At 42.1% G+C, this 23,970-nt stretch overlaps 1 protein-coding gene across 2 annotated transcripts in view; it reads right to left on the bottom strand.

Moving 5' to 3' along the window:
- Nucleotides 1-3,261: 3,261 nt before the first annotated feature.
- Nucleotides 3,262-23,970, bottom strand: part of Sf3b3 (splicing factor 3b subunit 3) — a 35,687-nt gene continuing 14,978 nt past the window's right edge. For both annotated transcript variants that reach the window (XM_021632538.1, XM_021632539.2), the window contains exons 11-26: nt 23,828-23,900; nt 18,111-18,262; nt 17,493-17,648; nt 16,255-16,410; nt 15,723-15,866; nt 13,515-13,637; nt 12,746-12,900; nt 9,592-9,766; nt 8,236-8,441; nt 7,987-8,143; nt 6,970-7,095; nt 6,028-6,240; nt 5,364-5,462; nt 4,776-4,919; nt 4,235-4,339; nt 3,262-3,856 (exon numbers count right to left, since the gene is read on the bottom strand). In XM_021632538.1, the coding sequence (XP_021488213.1) occupies nt 3,716-3,856; nt 4,235-4,339; nt 4,776-4,919; nt 5,364-5,462; nt 6,028-6,240; nt 6,970-7,095; nt 7,987-8,143; nt 8,236-8,441; nt 9,592-9,766; nt 12,746-12,900; nt 13,515-13,637; nt 15,723-15,866; nt 16,255-16,410; nt 17,493-17,648; nt 18,111-18,262; nt 23,828-23,900 (2,325 nt within the window). In that variant the 3' untranslated portion in view covers nt 3,262-3,715. The remainder of the gene's footprint in view (nt 3,857-4,234; nt 4,340-4,775; nt 4,920-5,363; nt 5,463-6,027; nt 6,241-6,969; nt 7,096-7,986; nt 8,144-8,235; nt 8,442-9,591; nt 9,767-12,745; nt 12,901-13,514; nt 13,638-15,722; nt 15,867-16,254; nt 16,411-17,492; nt 17,649-18,110; nt 18,263-23,827; nt 23,901-23,970) is intronic.

Below are 23,970 nucleotides of genomic sequence, written 5' to 3'. Positions count from 1 at the left end.
AACAATTCTTGGGGGGGGGGTTGGGGACAGCTAGACAGATGTCTCAGCAGTTGAAAGTGCTCTTCTAGGGGACCAGGGTTCAATTCCTAGCACCCACATAGTAGCTCATAACTGTCTGTGACTCTAAGATCTGACACCCTCACAGAGACATAAATGTAGGCAAACACCAATGCACATAAAATAAGAATACATTATTAAACAGACAAAAAAAAAAAAAAAAGGAACTCTTGGGCTTGCAAGTAAATGCATTTCAGCTGGTAACTGTACCTGCTGCCAAGCCTGAAAATTTAAGTTTGAGCCACAGGTCCCACATGGTAGAACTGACTACCAGTTGTCTCCTGAATGCCTAAAACCACACATATCACACACATGCCTATATATTCCCACAAAATAAATAAAATGGGCCTGTGGGTTGCAAATGTAAGAGCCAGGCAAAGGTCAGAAACAGGCGGACTAACTCAGGATTCTGACTGGGTATGGTGGAGCTGAATTGAAGACAGCCCCTTCAGCAACCTCAAAGTGAACATTCATCTGCCTCTTTTTCTAAAACTGTTAACTTCCAAACTTAATACTTGCTTTGAGCAAGCACCAGTCACAGCTAGTGAGGTCCAGGTCCGAACACTTAATCCAGATTCAGAATTACTCAGAAGCAAGGTTCTTGAGTAGATACCAGGAGCCTGTTCTGATATCTAGTCAAGTCCTAAGTCCAAGTAGGCTAAGAGCCGTGATGACAGATTTCTTGTTTCCTAATGTGAAATACCGGCTGCCCTACCCTGCCTGTTTTTAGACTTTAAGACTTCTGATTTTTCCTGCAAGTTCCCAAGCTATTCCTTTCTGACCTGAGGAAATCAGACACAGCCCTTAAATTCTAGGTTCAATGCCACATGCTTCATCACTATGCTCACCATCCTCAGTGGGAGACTGTCAGGTTATCAACATTTTCTCCAACCTAGGGACAGAACAGACCCAGAACAGAACTAGTGCTTATGAACCCTTTCATTGGTGGGCGGCGTTTCCAATGCTGGCTTTTCAAGCTTCCCAAACAGCTCCGGCTTGTGCTGCCTCAGACTGACAGCCAGGTAGACTGCTGCTCTCACTTCGCCAGAACTCAGGTCTCCCCAACCCTCCCCCCAAAAACCAACAGCAGCCAGGTATAACTTCACTGGATTGCTACCACGTACCCCACACTAAGCTATCTGACATTACTTTTTGAACAAACTCTCAAGAGACTAGTTTTAAGCATGCATTAAACTTAAAATATGCGAGTGTACAGTATTTCATATGTAAATGAGCAACTGGGTGACTCATGCAAACATGGCATTTCTTTGAACAAAAAACAGAACCAAGCAATTAACAGATCCTGAAGCTGGGTGGATGGAAAAAACAAAACAAAACAAAAAAACCCCTCAGCATTTCCGGCTCTCAAAGCGCTGTGAGAGCAGCAGCAACTGGGAGTACATTCCCAGCTCCAGCAGCTGTCCTGCTAGCAATACACTGACACAACATTCCAGGCACAGTCCAACTTGAACCCCCTCCCCACAGGAATGCTTTTCTTGGCAAGAGATCTTCCAAAGGAAGCAACATCTGCAAACCCTTTGGCCTGTGAGGTCAGGGGAAAGCTGAGGCAGCTGAGTAGCTCTGCACCATCTCTTAGATCCAAGTAGCAGGGGATTTACTGGGGGTGGGCGTAAACACAGTAAGCAATGACTCAGGGTCCTGACGTGACCCCTCCTTTTCTCAGTTCCCCAACAGCCTCTGCCAGCTCTAATCCAAAGAGCTACAGTTGTACCCTTAAACCAGTAATTCAGCCTCACCTATTCGCTGGAAACTTCTTACAAGATTTTGGGTGTGTTTTAAACCACATACGGTGTCTTACCATATAGCCCTAGCTGACTTGGAACCCAAAGGTACGCCTGCCTCTGTCTCCAAGTGCTGGGAGAACGTCAGATGTTAAAAGAACATAAGGTGTCACCAATAAAAATCTTCTAAAGGTCCTGGAGCAGTAGCTATGAACAAGAGCAAATACACCCCCTCCATATTCACTCTCTCACCTTAGCATTACGGGAATGTCCTTCCCTCCTCTGGTGAGAAGAGACCAAACAGCAGCGGAAGCTCAGTGCTGACAAATCTGGATTCTAGGTTTTTTTTTTTCCTTACACAGCTGCTACTGCAATAGGAGTACTTCTGTCAAATCTGAGTGAGGAAGGAGGCCGGGTGATGCTGCCAAGATATCCCAATCCGATGCAATGGAGTTAGGGATGAGGGTAGGGAAATGAACATAGGATTCCCAAATGCAATTCCAAGTACTATGCTTATGCCAGCAGCTGAGCCTCAATTCCCACCAAAACTGAGGTTTCTCATGCCGACCCAGGTCAACAGACTGTACAGAGGATGGCACCAGGAACCTGCTCGTATGCCAAAGCCTGCAGGTTCATGCCTGCAACTCCAGCACTTAAGGCAGGAGCAGAGCAGCTTGAGTCACTGAGTTCTGAGCCAGCCTGCACTAGAGTATCTCAAAAAACAAAGTTACGTGTAACCACTCCCAGTGAGAGATGCAGAGCTTAAGTCAACTTAGGTGGCTGAATGGAGAGTTTCAAGTTTTACTGCTGTACCGAGAACAGCAGTGAACTGGGGTGTCTTCAGGTTCAATGCGCTGAAGAGCTGCCTTAAAGATCAAGGATTCCCTTATAGCTAGCTGGGAGGAACTTCCAATTATGGCTTGAGCATTTCTGAAACTAGGTTACTTCTGGTCAGATGGATGGCAGTTAAGTCTTTGCATGCCCACCCCTCGAGGTCAATCTGCAACCTGCTCCAGACAGGCTCCCCTACATCACGTGCCTCTATGCAGGGCCCACATAACTATCTCCGGGAGGTTGGTTAGCATGTGGGTCCATCTGTCCTCAGCAACTCCTAGTCTAAGGAACCACTTAAGCAAAAAGCACTGTGAAATCAGACTCATCTGGGAATCACGCCAAATTTAATAATCTAAAATTTCACATTAGCAAAGATCTGTGGGGAAGGGACAGCATCCCTCTTTCATACCCAAGAGGAAGTAGGGAGATGTTCACATGGTTGGTGAGCTCATGTTTTATCTCCACGGCAAAGAACCAGGACAGGTTAAGAAACCCCTGGGGGCAAGATGGCCACATAAGTAAGTAACAGACTCAGTTACTGCTCCAACTTGGGTTTATACCTTTCTCCTGAATTCTCATTCCCAGGAAAACAAAAAACCAAAAACAAAAAACTGCACCACAATGCCCATCACGTTAAAACTAGTTTTATATATCCAGGAGGGTTCAGAGGGCAGAATTGAGCCACAATGCAACCAGCCTGGCCACACCTTTGCTTGCCTCCCTCCTTCTCACAAAGCAACATTGTACAAAACTGTATTTACAGAAAAACAATGAAAATTAAAAGTGTGTACAAAAGTAGACAAGAGCCAGAAATTACACAATGTAGGGATGGCTTTGGGAATAAGGAATGCTGTGTTCCACACTGAAGCACAAGGCCACAAATCATGTTCAAGGAGCAGACCACAGTGTTAACTGGAGGGGATCAGTCATTCAAAAGGAAGAGTTGAGGGTGCAGAGCTATTGGCTTTATCGCTGCAGTCTTGAATACCACATCACCTTTCTCCTACCATGTGGCAGAAGCCAGACAGTAGTGATGGCAACAAAAGGTGGCCTGCCTGGCAAAGCCCCAGATAAAGATGCGCTCAGAAAGCGTAACGGGTCCGAATATCCTCAAGCTTCTTGGACACTTCAGGTGGGGTCCGGTCCAGCTCTTCAGAGACATTCTTCTGCTTGTTGGGCTCCATGGAGTTGAACTGCTCACAAAGGTCTCCATCAATCACATTCTAAAACACGGAAGAGTTGCAGGAGTACAAAGTTACAATGTCCACAGAAAAAGGGCATATACTATGAAAATACTTTAGGTTGACCCCAGAGTAACAGGGTTCAGCTAGCAAAACCCAGTGCAGCTCTGACCCTGGCCATGGTCTGCTTTCTATGAACCACATGACCTTCATCAACCCATTCCTCCAAGCTCCTCCACTAAGGGCTGGCTACTAGTATGAGTGTGTGTGTGCACTGGAGATTAAATCCAGGGCCATGTACATGCTAAGCAATCAAATAAAACCCAACTCCTTGATTTTAGATTACTACCTGATTTTTAAGAAATGAAAGTCAACACAAAAGGCCAGCGAAAGGGCTTCGGGTTCCTTTTTCCAACTCACCTTAACAGGGAAATAGTAAGAACGAAAGCTGAGGTGGTCCCGTCCACAAAGAGGAGGGTGCTCAGACCGCAAGTGCATTTCAACATGCTGGAAGAAGTCATGGTCCTAATGAAGAAACAGAATCCATCTCTAAGAAAGAACTGATTTCCAGAACAGAGCATAGGTATCTAGTTTTAAAAAGCCAGGGTTTCACTACACAGCTCAGTCTGAACTTCAACTTGAAATCCTCCACAGAAACCTATTCAGGGTTAGAAACTCTAAGTCACATACATGCCCAACCTGAAGCCACTGATTCTTGCTAGGCAAACATGTCCCATCAGACAGGACAGCAACCCCATTTCTAGTTTGTGGACGGCTACTCTGAGACTTTAGGCTCAGAATATAACCCTTTACCTACACCATAGTATGAAGGTTATTAACTTTTTCCTTATGCAATTTCCAGAACACTCTTAATTATAAGTGAAGGCTTTTATCCTACGCAGCCTGAATACCAAGAAACAATCTGAGGAAAGACAAGGTCAGAGTAGTGTAGGTACTCAACCTCATGAGATGTGAAAGGAACAAGGATGCCAATTCCTCCAGATAAAGTGGTATAGACAAGGGATTCTGAGCCTCCAGGGATCAGTGTGGTCTTCTGTAATGACAGCACTGTTTCCCCAACATGGTAGTTCATGATGACCTCTGCCTGCAAATCAAAAAACAGTTTGTTAACTTTATTTGTCCTCCAATTCTGTTCTGTACTCCTAAGAGTCTCCAGGCATGTCAGCCACCCTTGTACTGCTAGAGATGGAACCCTGAGCCTCATGCATGAATGTCAGGCAAGCACCCCATAAACTGAGCTACAACCCTAATGCCATGACAAAAACGAAGTAAATCTCTGAAACTATAAGCCAGCTCCGATTAAATATTTTCCTTTATAAGAGTTGCCGTGGTCATGGTGTCTCTTCACAGCAACAGAACACTGACAAAGACAGGTGATATAATCACCTTTAGAAAATCCCAGCATGTATGTATTATGGGTGAAGGACTGCACACAAGGGAGAGTACCTGCTAAAAACTGCTTCTCTGGTGAGGGCAACAGAGAAGGTACTGGGTATGCTTTTCTCTTGGGCCCTTTGTGCAATCTTACCTTCTGTGAAGCCCCATTGAGTAAGCCTCGGTCCCACAGGGCTTTGTTTCCAGTAGGATCTTCGTCTACCTCATCATTGGTGTTAGGTGGGAGTCTCACCTACAAAGAAGTGACACAACCTTAAGACTGGATCCTCTGCAAGCTTACTGGGCTCACCAAGCATTTCGTTTGCCCTGGGTCTCAGCAAGCAAACCTAGAGAGAGGATTGAGCCCGCCTTCTGCTGTCTAAGAAGAAGAAGCCACAGAGAGGAAGCCACAAACAACGGTTTAACACTGCTGAGAGCAAAAACATACCACAAAAGGTGTGGTAAATCAGGCTGGGCTGAAACCACATAAGAGTTTAGCAAAAGGTAAGAAATAAACTTTGCTCAAACTAAGTTCATTTTTATTGATTTATGAAACAGGGTCTCACTATGTGGCTGGCCTCAAAACCATAGGAATCTGTCTGCCTCTTGCTTGTTAAATCAGGGCCTGAGGGGTTTACAAGAGAAGTAGGATGGCTTGAGATTTTCTCAAGAGTTGGGCCTTAGCAGGACTGAATTTTATACCCATATACTTAACTTTTCGTACTAGAGAATATACCTTTATTCCTTTGTTTAGCTACACCAAATTGATCTAGCTTTCCTACATATCATGGTCAACCAAAGAGCCAACACCAACTTACCACACAAATGTTGCCAAATTTGTCTGCCCCAGCCACAGTGTCATAGTCGAGAAGGCTGGCGGTGGTGACCCATCTGGGGTAAGTGTCATCAGCAAAGATAATGAGCTGGTTCTCGTTACGCTTGTAACGAACCCAGATGAAACTTTCTTGGACGTCAGACACAATTACCCTGTGCCCGATAGTCTGGATCCCAGATATGTAATTGGCAATATGCTAGGGAAAAACAAAGACAGCAATTTATATAATCCTTGAAGTCAGAATCTACTATCGAAAACCCAAAACCCCAGCTCTCACTGACTATAACATACACAGTCTGCATACATCAAAGAGCATCAGTCTAGGTGAGCACTGAAGAAAGTGCGTTATTTTTTGGGTGGTGGTAGACTGGAGTCCTGGGGTTGAAGCACAGGGCCACAGGCATGTTGGAAAGTGCTCTACCTTCAAGCTACAACCCTAGCCCTTATTTGGGTTAAATTTTTTTTAAATTGTGTATGTGCACACACATCTGCACACGTGGAGGTCAGAGAATGACTTTCAGGCCCACCCTCTCCTCCACGATGTAGGCCTCAGGAACCCAACACAAGTTGTCAAGCTTGGTGGCAAGTGGCTTAACCTGCTGATTCATTTTGTGGCACCTTGTTTGGCTTTTTGCGATAGGATCTCCATGTAGGTCAGACTGGCCCTGGACTTATAATCCCCTTGACTCAGCTTCCCTAGTTCTTGGATAATAGGAATTCCCTACCCCACCCAGCAAAAGCTATTTTTCTGAATAGTGGAAATATACGTTTAACTTTCCTAGTTAAATTCCTCATAAAACAGGAAAGGAAGCTTGTTTGGAGTAGCCAAGAAATGAGATCATCTACTGCCTTTTCAAGACACTCCAAATAAAGCGACGTCAAGAACTGGCACCATCACTCCACCCACCCACAACTGTACATTTACCTTATTCTCACACTTCCGAAGTAACTTCTTCTTCCCCAGGTCATAGACTCGTAACAGCTTCCCCACACCGATCAGTACCCTCCCCTGGAATGGGGCGATGGCAGCAGGGACCTCTTCCACTGGAGTCTATGAAAGGAAAGGATTGTCATGGCAGCTTTCCGAACATACAGCTAGCCACAGTTACCAGACCCTTGACAAAGAATCAATCAACACAGGCAGCAAAAAACACTTACTTTGCTCAACATACAAATAAACTGCTCATGCAGCAACTAGTCCCTATAAAACAGTGCATTTGAATAAACAGGTCCCCCACAATACATTTTACCTAGCAAGAAATGCCGCAAGAAGCCTTCTGAGTGCCTGGTGAATGCTGCTCAGAGGCCTGTACTAGCTACTAACACCATGAACTAACAGCGAAGCCTTAACGTCTAAGAAGCAACGATGGTTTGTGGAGGGATGAGAGAAGAATGATACTGAAAAGTGACATCTTAGTTCTAAGGAAGAGATGTTTAACATAAAGGAGCGTAATATATCATATTCCCCGGAGGAAGCAGTCAGATTCAGGTACTGTCATTATAGAGGACAGAACACAAAATACTCCTTTAAAAAATTACACTGCAGTATAATAGCAACAAAAATTTACACTTTAGAGTTTATGCTTCAGTGGCATTAAATGTATTCACACTGCACAGTGATCACAGAATGTTTGTTCTCCCAAACTGAAACTGTTTCTATGAAACAGTAACTTCCTGGAACATATTAATTCTTTAACTGATTGATGAGTTCTGGTCATAAATTGTTGCCTGCTTAGTAACACAGTACACAAGAGGCCAATTTATTGAGAACCAAGGCTTCCTGTGCCAGGCACACAGCACCACTCAAGCATAAAGCTCCTAGTATAGTCCACATGCTGCACAGATGAACCGGAGTCAACAAGCTACTGTCCAAAAGACCCAATTCAGCAGGACGTGGTAGTATAAGATCTAAGATCCAAAAGAAGCAAAAGCTGGTTCTTACCTTGTGCAAAAACTCCAATTTTTCTCCATTGTTCACAAGCTTGTATGTATAGACAAAGCCCCCTGCCACAGATCGAGGGCTCAATATCAAGTCCTTGGCGACACCCACCAGCACATACCAGTCTTCACCAGTGTTGGAGAACCTACACACTGCCACACTACAGACAAAGAAGGAAAAGCCAGGCATTAGTCCGAACCCCAAGAACCCTTGTTCACACTATCAGAGCCCAGGCTGACCTCACATCCTTACCTAAAGGCTGCCTCATTCTGCTCCAGCTGGACGAGGTCTAATGTATTCCCCTGGATAGGGTTCATCACCCGAATCACAGAGGCCCACTGCCCATTGCCAGCCTTGGGAGCTCCAAAAATGGATTCAGGAAGGTTTTCATTGAGGAATGCTGCTGCCATTTCTGCAGCCAGCTCCCGCTCATCCTCCCCTGCTGCTTCCACCATTTCCTAAATCCAAGAAGCAAGAAGAGGTAAGAAATGAGATGTAGCAAAAGTCTATCACCTAGCACCAGGGGTCACTCAAACAGAGATTCAAGAAAGGGACTTGAGATAGCTCCACTAATAGAGGTTGTGGCCTGACAGTTAAATATCAACAAAAGATGCAGCAGAAACATCTGCACTCAAACATCCAGATACACAATTTTAAAAAGAGAAAAAGAAACTAAAGGGAGAAACGCACAAATCCTTTTAGAGATCACTAAAAGGAAAACCAAATGTAAGTAGTTACATCTGAGAAGAAAATGCCAAAAAAGAACAAATATTTTCATTTCTGAAAACTCAGAAATGAAAGAGCACGGTTCTAATAGTGCCCCTAAGTTTTCCTGGCTAAAACTAATTGTCGCCTCTCTTTTGGACTGCATATGGTTTCTATATGGCTGGTGATAGTTGGTTTTTGTTGGCAAATAGTTTTTGAACGAGCTGGTGCTGTGGGGGAAATCTGAAAGCTATGCTCTCTGGGCTCAAATCCAGGATCAGATAATAGTTTATTCTGGAGGCTCAAGGACAGTTCCACAGAGGGAGCTGAATTCTGAGTAACCAAGGTCACATTTCGTCCCAGGCCATAAAAAAGCTTCTAAATGAGGGACTAGGGCAAAGAACTTACCTTAAATGTCCTGAAAAGAGACTGCTTTATGGTTTCAGCTTTAGAGTCCACCCTGCATTACCTTGTTTTGCACATGGTGGACATGTAGTCTACCACTGTGCTACATACAAAGCCCTGGTTCTTAAAGAGTAACAAAGACTGCCAGGGGTGGTAGTGTATGCCGTTCATCCCAGCACTCCAGAGGTGGAGGCAGGCAAACGTCTAAAGGCAGTCTGACCTACATAGTGAGTACCAGGACAGACAAGGCAACCTAGCTAAACTGTGACTACGGCTGTATGTGACACTGCACATAGAATCCCAGCACTGGAAAGCTAAGGCAGCAGGATCACTATAAGTTCCTAGTATGAGACACCCCAACCCCCAACCCATGGTCTCCAAAGCAATGTGTGTACGGCAGGGAGGAAGATAATTATATACGTGTTTTAAATTTAAATTTTTGTAAACAACTTCACAGGCAGGTTTCTGCAACTTCCCCCTGGAGGTCAGAGTGATTACCTCTGCCATCTGCTGCTTTCTTTGAGCTTTTGTAGCCTCAGTGTAGGCATTGTGGTCTGTCTCAATGATGATAAGGTTGTTACTCTCAGGGTGGATTACAAATTTCCTGGGTGTGTACTGCAGTGGAAAGGCTACTTGATTGAAGACAGCACCAAGCTTCTCCAATGCCAAAATCCTATGGTAAAATAGGCAAGGGAGTTAGAAACATTGCTCACTGAGCCTAGGAACTGATGAAATGAACCATGACCAATCATGGCAAATATAACTGTTGATGCTCTAACAATGACATCAGGCAACATGAGCATTCTAAGCTTTATAGGAGACAAGGAGATATTAGAAAGGTTTCTCTTAACAACACACTCCACTTTTCATTGCAATTCTGTTTTCTCCACTGAAATACATTGAAATTGTCAAAATTGTGAAATTTCAGACTTAATTACAAATGGAAGAGTCGAAGTTCAAGAAATCCTCACTTGTAACAAACAGTTCATCCAAATAAACAAACAGTTCATCCAAATAGGATTGGGAAGTTGTTCCATTCCAAGCTGCCAGGAGCCAAACTGAAATTCCCACCACCCCTCCTTCCTCTATGACCAGACAGAAAGGTTACTGATAAGAGTGGCCGGGAAGATTTGGAGGCTGCCCATACTTGTAGCGAGAATTTTGGCCTCTTTGAAAAACAACAACAAACCCACAGAAATATTGTAAGAACATGTTTTCATTTTTATCCCAGGTGTAGGGATATGGGGCTGCTGTGCAGTAGCTGACTCTGATTTGCCTCATGCTCTAGCAGAGGAATGGTTTCTGCCAGCTGTAGATAGTTTCTGTGATTGTGTGATGTTTGGAATTCTATGAATTTTTCAGCATTTCATATAAATGCTAGAGCCCCATAAATGACTAGTGGTTGTTCAGGGGTGTTGTTGGTTTATTAAATAATTGGTTTATTAAGTAGTTGTGTGCAAAGAAACAAGAAGAAAACAGCTATCTTGACAGCAAAGATCAAACTTGCCTGACGGTACTTGACAACAGGAGTAGTATAACAGTAACACTGCCCCCTTTCTGACCCCTGACTTCATTCAGAGATCTCTTTACTTTCCTCTCTAATACAGTGTTAGGTGGTTACAAGGGAAGAAAAGGGGTGGAGAAGGGAAGGAGAAAGAAGAACCCACAAATTAGCAAAGATCAGTTACACATACCAGCCTTGCCAATACCATGCGCCACCTGCGCCTCCGGATTCCCTCCCTCTATTGACAAAATGGGGCCCTTTTCCTCCATATCGTGGACCCATGGGATCCCAGGTGGGAAATGGCTGTTATCGGTGAGCTCTACTGTTCCCTCAGCCCCCGATAAACCTGGTTAAAATCCAGAGAAAAATATAGCCCGATTCCTCAACCCCTGGAGAGAGGGGGAGGAAGAGGAAGCGGCTCAACATTCCCCCAACGTTATAAACTCTTTATCAAACTTGTCACTTAAGCTCTGATTATATGGTTTTATGCTGAGTAAGAGGGCCCTAAACCTTACTAGGCGCCCAGACCTTAGCACAACGGAATGTATGATGGAAGCACCAGCCAGGCTATAAAATTTGGAATACAGACAGCACACCTGCCTCAACTAAAACAAAGGCCTAATCCATCAAAGTCCATAGCTCTGGGCAAGTCTCTAAATGTGCTAAGCTTGCTTTCTGGCTTCTATAGTTCCACTTCTGGCTAATAGTTCTTATTTACTAACATAGGTCAATGTAGAACATGTTTTTTTTTTTTTGTGTGTGTGTGTGTGTGCTTAAAAGCTCACCCTGATATTAAAAAAACAAAAAAGCCCACCCCAACGAAGGCTCGAGGCTACACTGGGATCCTGGATACCTAGTAGAGTCAACTGGCTAATAAAGATGTTCTATTGGCTTAAACCCATGTCCAAACAGTCTTCGGTGGTGAACACCCCACAACACTGGCCACACTTCATAATAAGATAGATGTTCTTCTGAAAAACAAACAACCCAGCTTTTAAGAAACCCCAGTTTAATTTTACTTTTTCAAAAACCTTATTTCAAAGAAAAGTGAAAATCTGTATCTACACAAAATATTAAGACATAAATATTTATAACATTACTAACAGACAAAAGGTAGAAGTGATTGATTCTGACAATAAGTACCAGAGTGTTCAGTGGCCTTCTCTATTTGTGTGTGTGCTTGAAATTTGATCCAGCACTGGCTACCTAGTAAGAGTCTGTCGTAAAAATAAAACAAAACAAAAAACTATACCTGTGGTGATCATTAAAGTCATGATCATAATATTTCTTTCTTTACTTGATATTATGTTCACTTGAAAAATCGTTGGCATAACATATATCTTAAATAAAGCATGGAATTAGAGGTCTTTTGTTTTCAAGTACAATTTGTCTAAATTCAACACCACATCTCTGTATGGAATGAAATATATTCTGGCAAATAGAAGCAATGAAATAATAAATAAATGAATGAATAAATAAATAAATAAATAAATAGGGCCGGAAAGATGGCTCGGAGGTTAAATGCACTGGCTGTTCTTTCAAAGATCCTGAGTTCAATTCCCAGCACCACATGATGGCTCATTACCATCTATAATGAGCTGGTGCCCTCTTCTGGTCTACAGGCATACATGCAGCAGAATGCTATATAAATATTAAGTCTTGAAAAAAAATATATAAAAATAGATAAATAGACAGACAGGCTTTAATTTTAGCCAGTAGGCAGAGGCAGGTGGATCTCCGTAAGTTTGAGGTCAGCCTGGTCTATATAGTATGTTCCAGGGTACAGAGTGAAACCCTGACTGAAAAATAAAATATAATTCTGTAGATAAAAACACAGTAAGAAAAAAAGAGATTTAACACTTACTCTAGATAATCTAGTGACATGAACATTTTACCAGGAGACAGAAATCTTAAAAGTTAAAGACTAAACTGTAGTTAAGTTCTAAAATTTGGCTCCAAAAGTCTAAACAGAAGCTAAACACTAAGCACTGTAACTTGGCTCACTCATTCTAAAATCCTGAGCCAAACTAAGTTTCAGCTGCAACACTCTGCCATCTCTCTACAAACTCCTCCAACTCTGGCAGAATCAAAGCTGAGGCCTTGGCACAAAGGTTTCCTGCGGGGCTCCAAAGGAAAAGCTTTTCTCACCTCAAGGTGTTGGTGGAGATGGCAACAATGCCTTCAGGACACTGTTCAGAGGCAAAGCCCGATGCAAACTCCAGGGTCTCGTAAGACAGAGGGGTGAGATGGAAGCGGGACTGGTAAGAGTAGCTCAGCCATGAGCGACTGGACATGGCCAGGACCTGCAGAGAAAGAGCTCCAGTCACTGGGAAAGCTCACACATGGTCAACTGACTAAGCACACAATCTCAACTTTACTCTCTGATTTTAGAAACCTACAAACCACTTTAAGCCCAAAGAAGAAGTAGTATATTACTTACTGTATAAAGGAAAACAAAAACACCACCAATAAAAGGCAAACTAAATCAGTGACACTTTTGTGGACTTGTTTCCTTACATATAGAGATTCTAGCACAAGGCTGGACAGTTGTGGAATTAAGGTAACATCTAGGAACTGATGTTACAGCAGCCAGCAATGCTAATTCTGAACTGCAGAGAATAGGCTCTCTTGCTTATTAGGTAGAGAGTCATGACCTCACGATCATCCATCCTGCCCTGAATGGAAGGTTTCCAGCTTTCCCCTTCCCTGATAGCCCAGCCTAAAGAAAAGACTCAAAAGGATCAAGATTCAAACTTCCTATTACTTCATAATGCCACAGTACCATGCCATGGACCATCCCTTAGAAAACTCAAGATTAAAACCAATCAAGACAGAGTTATCATCTAATCATCTTCAAAGTGAATTAGTGAAAAAGTTCACAGCGGTACCAATATCCAAATGTGTTTTTATTACTTACAGCCTCTTGGCCTTGCATTCGAACTCGGAAAAGCTTCACAGGACGGGACCCCAGATACCTAGTACGGGTGTCAGACAGGTCCCCAGTAACAGGGTCTAGGACAGTTCTCAGCAGCACACCATTCTAATAAAAAAGATACAAAGAGGCAAACCTTCCTCATGATGGAAACTTTTAAGTGTGAGATTCTCCTATGGCTACTTTACCAAAACATAGAAAATGGTGAAAATAGCACGAAACACATCATAATGCCAACAACCGGCAATTCATTCATTCTGTCCTAGTTACTAACTATGTACTAAGTAAAATCCACTTCACACTAAATATATACATCCTATACATTAAAAAACAAAACAAAACAAACAAACATCATTTCAGCCAGGTGGTACAAGTCTTTAATCCCAAACTCAGTAGACAGAGGTTAAGTGGGTTTCTGGGAGTTCAAAGCCAGCCTGGTCTAGAGAGCTAGGACAGCCAGGACTAGGGAAACCCTATCTCAAAAATCAAACAAACAAAAAAATTATTTGAGTTAAATTCTCCCCTCCTCCCTCAAGGTGGTCTCTAACTCAGAATTCACCTGCCTGAGTGCTGGGATTAAAAATGTGTGTCACCACTGCCCAGCTAAGTAAAATTCTTTTTGTAATTTAAAAACAGACTCACAGTTAAAGACTGAGATCTACTGACTGTTTATCTCTCAGCATCATTTTCCCTAAAGGCACAAGGCTTTTAGCGATGCCTGATTTAAGGCTGAAGCAAGAATATTTCTAATGCAGACACCTACTTGTACAAGAAAATAGCAAGAGTGGGGTCAAATAAACTAACTTTAAGGGAAACGGCTATCAAAAATGAAGGAAACAAACAAAAATCAAAGAAAAGACAGCAATTTGAAGAAGAAAACACTCACAAACTTGTAAAGTTTAAAAATAGTCAGGTGCAGTGGTACATTTGAGTACTCTGGGAGGGTGTGTAGAAAAAACAAAAACAAAAAAACAACCACTCACAACCAACAAAATCTCTACTCTATCAGCTTCAACTAGGATGACTGTTCCGGTCCTAACTCCTTAATTGTAAAATTAGTGACTGAAGAAGGGGGTTGGTAGAGAGCCATTATCTGTTTCCTGTATAAACTGTTTAGAGCAAAGAATAAACCTCATTTTGTCTTACAGACACTTGATTATAAGCATTCCAAGTATAGCAACCAGACGCTGTCTGTGTCCCTCCTAACATGATGAAACACAGAGTGAAACGCACCAAAAATTTCATAGTGAAATGCCATCAACTTCTATGGGCTGAACTTACCGTAATTTTTCAGAAGGAAATGGTAACATGCATAAGATATTAGATATTCAGAAACAGTTACTAATGGTGGGTATGACATAACTGATTCCTTAAAGCACATTCTGTAGAGACAACACTATTAAGTATAGGTGGGATGATTTATTGCCTTGGATTTACTTTAAAATACAAGAAAAGGAAAAATGAAGACTTATTGTATTAGTCTGTGTCTCATGCCTAAGCATTTCTAAATATGAAACTAAAATTTAAAACTCATAAATGTCTCTTTGTAATTACTAATTAAAAAAACTAAAAAGTACACAATATGGGGTCTAGAGAGATGGCTCAGCAGTTAAGAGCACATTGTCTGTTCTTCCAAAGGTCCCAGGTTCAATTCCCAGCACCCACACGGCAGCTTACAAATGTCTACCTCCAATTCCAAGGGATCTGATACACACACACACCAATGAACACACAGTAAAATAAGTTATTTTTTTTTTTTAAAGAAAGTACATAATGCTATCTTATGCTAGGTTCCTGCTTTTTGTGCCATTACAAGCTCAGTTGCTCTGACTAATGGCACACCAGGGCTTCACTAGAGCTCATACGGTCAATATGAATTATGAGGTATTCATTTCAAAAGGCTGGAATTCTGTGGGAATTACAGACAACTACTGGGGACTCATTTAATTCTAATCCAAAGCATCCACCACAAGCATTTTTACGGATATGAATTCTTTGTGCATACTGTTTCCAGGCCTGCATAGTATGTTCAAATGTTAAGAAAAAATTAATCTATGACAGCACTATAAAATGAATTTCATAAAGTGGCTATCTGGAACCATGGGGGGCAAAAAAACCAGTGTGTACAGGATAAAGAAACAGGCTTATACACACAGAAGGCCCGACACCAATGTGAGGCCCTGGACCACTTACCTGTAGCCCGATGTTCAGGTAGAGGAAGCCGATAGAGCCCCTCTCACCCAGTTCATCTTGTTTCTCAGTCCCACCCATTTCCACAATACAGAGAGACTCGGGCTGGGCTGGGAGAGCCTGCATACTCAAAGGCTGTAAGCAGTCCTGAGAAAGGGAGGAGGGAGGAGACATGAGACAACCAATTCTGGAAAAAAACATACTCTCAGACACCTGTTAGGACTGAAGAAAGAATCTGTCTTAAGGAAAAAGAAAACCCCAGAAGTAAACCGAGACAGTAGAGGTCATTAAATCTAAATCTCAGAATAAGCTTTGGGGAGCTCTTGTTTATTTTTGTCAAAGTGGATAATGCAAAGCAAGCAAAGGGTAACTCGCTGAAAGTCATGTAAGGCCTTTTTAAAGTAAGTGAGTCCCCAAGTAAGTAAACTCCTTTTTAATAAAGTTTTGGAATTTTAAATCACAAAGAGCAAGGCTGAAGAGTTGTTAGGGAGCCAGGTACTTAGGTCCCACCCATAAAGCTGAGGGTGCCACTCACTGATGGGTCAAGGGAGATGATTCTGACAGTGTTGTCCACCAGCCCCACAGCCAGGAATCGAGATCGTTGCTCTCCAGGCGGCACGTTGGCTAGACTCATGCACACCACATCTGCTGACATCTCTTTCCGCTCTGTGTACTCATTCAACTGTCCTGACTACAAGGAAGGAAAACAAAAACAAACAAAACAGGTCTACATGTTGTAATTCACCCGGTAACTCTAGGCCTAGGAAAGAAGATGGGCTGTTAGGGCTTTTGTTTTTGTTTTTTTTTTTTTTGGTCTTTTTGCCTCCTCTTACCCTTCTTTTTGCTTCTGACACAGGGTTTCTTGTAGCTCATACTAGCTTTGTAGCAAAGGATGACCTTGGACTTTAGATCCTGCTGCCTCCACTGAGTACTGTGATCACAAAGTGTACTAACACATCCAGTTTATGCAGTGGGATCTACCCACTGAGCTTCACTGCCAGCACTGTCTCATACCTCTTTTAGTAATAGTCAATGACCAAGAATTTCACCATTTCAGGTCTCACAACCTCACAGGTTAATGCCAAAAAGAGGAAAGAAAGCCAGGAGATCTTTGATAAGCAAGATGTGGCACAAACATAAACTAACCTAGACCAGGAAAAATATATAAATAAAACCACTTATCTGCTCTCTTCATGAGAACCCTGAACAAAACCAGCCATAGTAGGGCAAGACTATAATCCCCGCACTTGGGAAGCTGAGACAGGAGGGTTGCTATGAATTTGACACCAACCTAGAATCCTCCATTAGACCCTATCTCAGAAAAAAAGAAACAGAAACAGGAGAAAATAAAGTTTTGCCAAATATTCATTAGGAAATGAGGATGAAGTATAAAAGTATTTCACCCTCCACAACTCTAATCTGAATCAGATTTACTATCTTCTGTCCTTTAGAAGAGTCAGATTGAGGCTGGAGAGACAGCTTGAGGGGTGACTGTTTACTCCTTTACTCTTGCAAAACCCCGTTTAGCTCCCAATATCCAGTTCCAGGGGATCCAACACTCTGTCCTGCATGTACATGGCGCATGCACATAAACTCATTCAATCAAAAACACATACCCTTTTTGACTGAATGAATAAGAAGGGCCAGTGTCTTATTTTTGGACACTTCTGGTCCTAATTCTTTATGAATACATCCAAAATGTATCTCAGAACCCCACCCCAAGAACCATAATGAAAGATAGCACGTGACAATACAACAGAACAAATAACATACAGGATCCATCTCGAAATACACCAGCTCTCCCCCAGTCAGAGCGATCACCACTTGTCGCTGGTTCACCGCACACTTCACAATCGTTTTCTTGCCCGGAGTCTTCCACTCATTGACTCTCTTGTCTGCTCGGATGTGTCGAATGCCATCTGGATACACCTGAAGTCAGTCAAAAGAGAAAATCTAACTAGCAATTTGGTTATCACCTGGAATAATCCACACACTTGGCAAACCTGGAGCCACAAACAAGGCACTGGTTAGTTAGTAGAGCCCAGGCAGATAGATTTTTAAAGTATTTTTTAAAAAGTTCATGTTTTGCCATGTCAATTTAAAAAGGTCCAAAGTCCATTTGTTAATAAAGATCAGAACAGCAGTGATGAGCTTTTATAACAGAAACGGCAAACTGAGAGGAAATATAAGGTTTCAGATTCTTCAAATAGCTTAGTTAGTAAAAATCTGAAAGGAATTCATTCTCAGTGCACTTTTTCATGTTGATAAAACATTATGGATCCTCCCTGAGGTTTTCTGGAAGGTGAGAATGAAGAGCATGAATACAAGCACACCACAGAGTGACAATATGATGGGCAAAGGAAGGACATGACATGCTGAGTAGCAGCTCACCTGCACCAATGCATCATCCCCTAATAAGGAGCAGGACAAGGTCGGAGTGGTGCCCAAGAACCCAGAGTCAGTCACTTCTTCCACAGTCTCCCCGATAGACAGCACAAGCGTGGCATTCACGAAAGACACAATGATGTAGGCATCAAACTCATCTGGAAAAAGAAAACAAAGGAGCTGTTAGGAAGGAATTCAAGTTATGAGCATCAGAAAGGCAACTGAGACACTAGGAGTTTTAGATCCTCCACAACACTTCCATGTGCAGTCACTACACACATGCACACACAGAACAGGACGGTTCAAAAGATGACTGAGGGCCTAGCGACCTACAAATAAATGCCCAAACACACTGAGTATAAACGTATTCCTCTTCCATCTCTGAAAACTAGTATTTTCTTCAGGTCTTTAGTTAAAACAAAGAGAAGATAATAATAATAAAATCAAAAGCATAAGGAAATCTTAAGTAACTGTGTATGTATGTGTAGAAACTAGAGCAAATGTGTTCGTGACAATTGCTGACTGATAGGGAATCATGTAGCCCAGGTTGAACTCAAACTCACTATATAGCCAAAATGACTTTGAACTTCTGACCCCTTGACTCGAGTACTGGAATTACAGGTGTGTACCACCATGCCAAGCTTTGAAGGTGCTGGAGATGGAACTGAATTTCCTGTATGATAGCAGACAACAGAACTCATCCTGCTTAATTCCAACCCATTTAAGGCATAATTTGAGAGAAAGATCAGTCAGGTGAGGTGGAACACTCCTTGAATCCTAGCACTTAGGAGGCAGAAGGTGATCTCTACGTTTGAGGAAGCCAGGGCAATGTGTAAACAAACAAACAAACAAAAAAAAAAAAAAAAAAGAAAAAATCTCCATCCCTAACTTCTTAAGCTAATATAAGAATATAATTTTTAGTGAATAAAATGAGACTGCTTGAGGCTTGAGCATATTTAGTTATTCTAGGGCTGAAAACTGGGAATCCTAGTCCCACCAGTTAACCGGGAAATGGGGGAAGGGAGAATGTGAGAATGTTGATATTCTCAGTCCTTGACCTCTCTGGTTCTTACTGTTTAAAAAATGTTAACAACGCAGTAGTTACAAGCAGTCTTATTAGAATTTGCTTTTCATAAAGTAGTAGAATAAACAAACACTAAGAGTTTCTCAAGGCCATAAGGTCTGAGTTCTATATAAAGGCAACCTTAATAACTTCCCCTGCACAATCCCATTGTCAAAGGCCATCTATTTCCCATACCATCATTCTACAGCATAAAACAATTTCTGAGTTGCCTACATCCACAATACAGGAACACCGGATACACACTGAATAAAGGTACATTTACTGTTTTCATTAAGACTTTCTCCCCCACTCTATATCTGAATTTCTATACCAGCATTTTGTCATCTTATACCCCATAAGCAGAAATCAGCTAAACAAAGGCGAAAATAACAGAGTAAGGCACTAAACTAGATTGGCAGCCACAGGGCTGCTTGTCCTGAGCCTTGTCAGAGCTCAATGACACAAGACTAACATACTTACTCCACCCACATCAAGGACCATTTTTGGTTTGTATTACTCCAAATCTAGTGGTTATTAGAATTATCTGAATCAGCATTCTTTATAGTAGGGATGAAGTAAAGACGTGCGTATTAGTGTAGTCTACACAGTGCTCTGACCAATTAGCAGGACATACAGTTTGGTGAGTTTTAATCAGTATTTTATAATAGAAATAATGTAACGGTATGAAACTGCTTTACAGTAAAGGTTAAGTGCTATTTGGCAAAACTTCCAGTTAATAATACATATAAACAATAAGGGTGACAGAAAGCAAGAACCAAAGATCTTTCCCAACAGGCACATCTAATGGCTAGATGGGTAGACTGTTAACTCACAGAGTACAAATACAATTTCCAAAACTTAAGAGTACTGGACAGACACTTTGTTCTCAAGTGGCCTGTTATAACTGTTAGCACGTGTAAATGCTTCGGAGACATCATTTATAATGCCGAGCTTTACAATGCCAAGCACTGTTTGCTATCCTAAAATGACTTAAGGCCTGGGGAGATGGCTCGGAAAATAAAGGTGCTTGCTGTTCAGGCAAGGTGACCCAAGGTCCACCCATAGGAACCAGATACAAATGGATGAAGAGAACAGACTCTGCAAAGTTGTCCTCTGAACTCCACATGCACGCTCCATGTGGTACACATTCCACACATACATCGTAACATGTAAATAATATTTTAGGAAATTTTGATGTGATTGTCCTAACTAGATCTCTAACAGCTTACAGAAAGACCTAAGTTAATCTTGACGTGACATCCCACTTAAAACGTCAGCGCTCGACTTCTGACCTGGAAATTTCTAATGTGTTGCTAAGAGACTGTAAGGACACTGCACGCTCCCATTTACTAAAGTGTGGCATCTTCAAAGCTGGGCAGGACTGAATTACAGCCACCAACAAAGACTTTAACTGGCCACCACCTCCAGTGTCTTCCCTCAGCTGGAGGGGAGGGCTCCTTTCCAAGAGAAGTCATACAGTTTTTGACTTATATATTAAGAAAATGGAGTGAATAAGAAAGGGGTGCCCAGGTTTACACCTTCCCTTAAATCACAAGTCCAGACTACCCAGACATGAAGGAAATGCTCAATTAACTTAAACAGCGGCCACACTTTGGCTAATTCCACAAGGAAGAAAGCAATGACTAATGCTTTAAAAGCTCCTTTAGTCAGATTTCCTGAAAACACCCATTACCTGGTAAATAACATGCACACTGTAACTTCTACCATCGCCATTCTCAGGCAATGAATCCTGAAACATTAATTACTCTTAGGGAGAGTACAGGCTAAAAGTTGATAATCAAGCTTCAGGCACTACTATTACTACTAATTATAAATACTCACAATGAAAGCCTCACAAAAATATCACTTTCTGTCTCAGTGAGGAATTTCTTAGGGTAAAAGAACAAATAGCTCTTTAGGTCCAAGTTCAGCATATATTTTTTTGCCCCCCCCCCCCTTTTTGAGTACCACAGAAGCAGCCCAGTGAGGGAATGCTTTATTTTTCTTGCCTTATGATTAACTATTCTATAAATAGGCCTCTCTAAAAGTTAGCACGAGCATAATGCAGATGACCAAGCCTACTCTATTTCATTCTCACTTCCTATTCAGAGTACCTGGCCCTTAGTTCACCTCTTTTAGTCACTTGGAATGGATACTTTTGTTTTTGTTTTTTTGAGACAGGGTTTCTCTGAGTAGCCTTGGCTGTCCTGGACTCGCTTTGTAGACCAGGCTGGCCTGGAACTCAGAGATCTGCTTGATCTGCTTGCCTCTTCCTCCCAGAGTGCTGGGATTACTGGCATGTGTCACTGCACCTGGCTGGAATGAATACTTCTAAAAGAGAGCAAAGTGGTGGTGGCCAGGTCCATGCTCTTTTAGTTTCCTAAAAGCCAACTAGCTCTACTGTCCAGACACTGTGGGGGAAAGGAGTGGCCAATTTCTGCCTTAGACCAGTGGATAAGCAAGCAGATGGGTGAGTGTCACCATGTCACACACTGACATCCACCTGCAACGTTCCCTCTGAGAGACACCATTAGGGCAGCCTCAGTATTCTACACAGGTCATCCCTCTCCCTATAAAATCCCACAGTAGACCCTAGCAGTAGGTACACACCTGTGATAATCAGCACCTTCACCAGCCACCTGTGGAAGAGAAAAAAAGGCTTGGTATTGGTAGTATGCATCACCAAGTACCAGCCAAAGTTAGTATTTGCCTGAAGACGGAAGCACGTGTGGACAGAGGAATGCTCACTCAATAGTAACGTAGGGTATCTGGAAAGAAATGACCAGAAAACCTAAAATGTTCTTGTGGATAATTGACCAAAGTACAGTAAAAGGTAAAACTGATGAGGAAATAGTTGCTACCTAGGTTTTGATATTTAACAGAGAAAACAATTTCAACTACTAGTTCCACCGACATTATTAGAAACAGGCTCCCTATCACTGAATTTGGTAAACATTATTAGAAACAGGCTCCCTATCACTGAATTTGGTAAACACTTCGCTCTACAATACCTTTCTTCACCTTCAAATAAGCCTGTTTCCTCTGCTATCATCCGTCCTGGCAACATGCTTGTGCCTTTCACACCATCAGTGCATACAGGAGCTGGATACGGTCCTTTTACAAATCTTTTTGTGGTGCTGTAAGACCTGGCCCAGGGTCCTCTGTACACTTGTCAAGTGCTCTATCAGTGAGCTACCCCAGCCCTTTTATGTGACAAGTGCTCTGCGACAGAAATTCTATGTTAATTACTCTGAATACACAGTGGGCACTTGGATGACTACAGGATGAAAGCACACAGAAATCAACACGACAGACTCCCACCCCAGAGTGAGTCAAAATGAGCATTGAATAGGATTCAGACAAATTTCTGCCCCTCGTATTCAGATGTATTAGCTTTAGAGTCAACCCTTGAGATTTTCTGCCTTTATAAGAACGAGGAGTAACTTCTGGCAAACCTAAGTCTGTGCTAAAATTTCCAAAAAAATGCCTAAAAATTAGAAGCTGGGCGCGATGACATGTCTGTCATCACTGCACGCAGGAAAGATCATGAATGCAAGGCCACTGTGGACAAGTTCTAGGCCAACCTGAGTATATACAGCGAGACCTACCTTTAAAAACAGTCGCTCTCTCAAAGTAACTCATCTACACAACATTTACTAAACCTTATTATCAAAGTCTACCGAAATTAAGATCAACATTAACCAGCTTCTCTATGGAGAAATTACATTCAATGTAGAAATCTCTTCAAACCAAATAGCCAATCACCTTCTCAGCTAAAACAAGCCCATCAATTCCTGTTAACGTTTTCCTTTCAAGTTGATCCAATGAATGAGAACAAAATCCACAAAAATAGTGTCCTAATAAATTCCCCTCCTACACATTTCCCAGCTCCCTTCAGCTCATCCCATTATACTAAAACATCAAACCTCAGGAAGAATGACAGCTGTTTTCTACCAAAGCTTTGTTTTCTGTACAGATCTCACAATTTCCACGTTCTTCAGAGAAAAGATGAAAATGAGATCTCAGAACAATAACCTTCTACTCCAAAGTAAACCATGGGAAACCTGACAAGTTTAATTGTTATGGAACTGAAATTCAATGTTGAAAGACATTCTTGCCATTGGAGTACCATACAAGCAACAACACTTTAAGGCGAGGTGACCATTTTTAATTCAAGAACTCAGAATCCATCTCCTTCACAACTTCTATTCAACTCACTCTAAAATTGATTCCACTCAATCTTTTTTTTTTTAAGCATAAACAGAAATGACTGATGAGTAAGGTTCTATAATCCTGACTTTCACTGTGATTTTTAGCACAATGAAAGTATAGTTCAACTACAATGAGAAAACAACCTTCCCTTAGGACATACTACTACACAGATGAAACAAGGTTTATAAACCACACAAGAAGCTTGATGATTCTGAAATATTTTTGCACCTAATATCCACTCTATACCCTCTCTATCCACTTTCCAAAACAGCAGCAGTAAATGAAGGTCCCTGATCAGAAGAAGCCTCAAAAAAATGTGTTGTGCCAGAACTTTCTCACATGTGGTACTAGATGAAGCGATACAGACGTATTATGAATGCAGTTTCTTAAGTTTCCCATGGCAATGGCTCCCAGGCCCCATCTTGACTATCAGGAAAGGGACACTTACCTTCAATGTGCCGACGTACTGTCCAGACAGCATTGGGGTTACCAGGGAGCTCAGAAACAGCCATTTCCGACACCTAGCAGAGAAGAGTCAAGCCAGTGAGCACGTCACTCTACAACCTGCATACTATGCTAGGTAATAATACC

This window comes from Meriones unguiculatus, chromosome 10 (genome assembly GCF_030254825.1).
Source record: "Meriones unguiculatus strain TT.TT164.6M chromosome 10, Bangor_MerUng_6.1, whole genome shotgun sequence".
Classification (NCBI taxonomy): domain Eukaryota; kingdom Metazoa; phylum Chordata; class Mammalia; order Rodentia; family Muridae; genus Meriones; species Meriones unguiculatus.
This window is presented reverse-complemented; position numbering and strand designations above follow the sequence as displayed.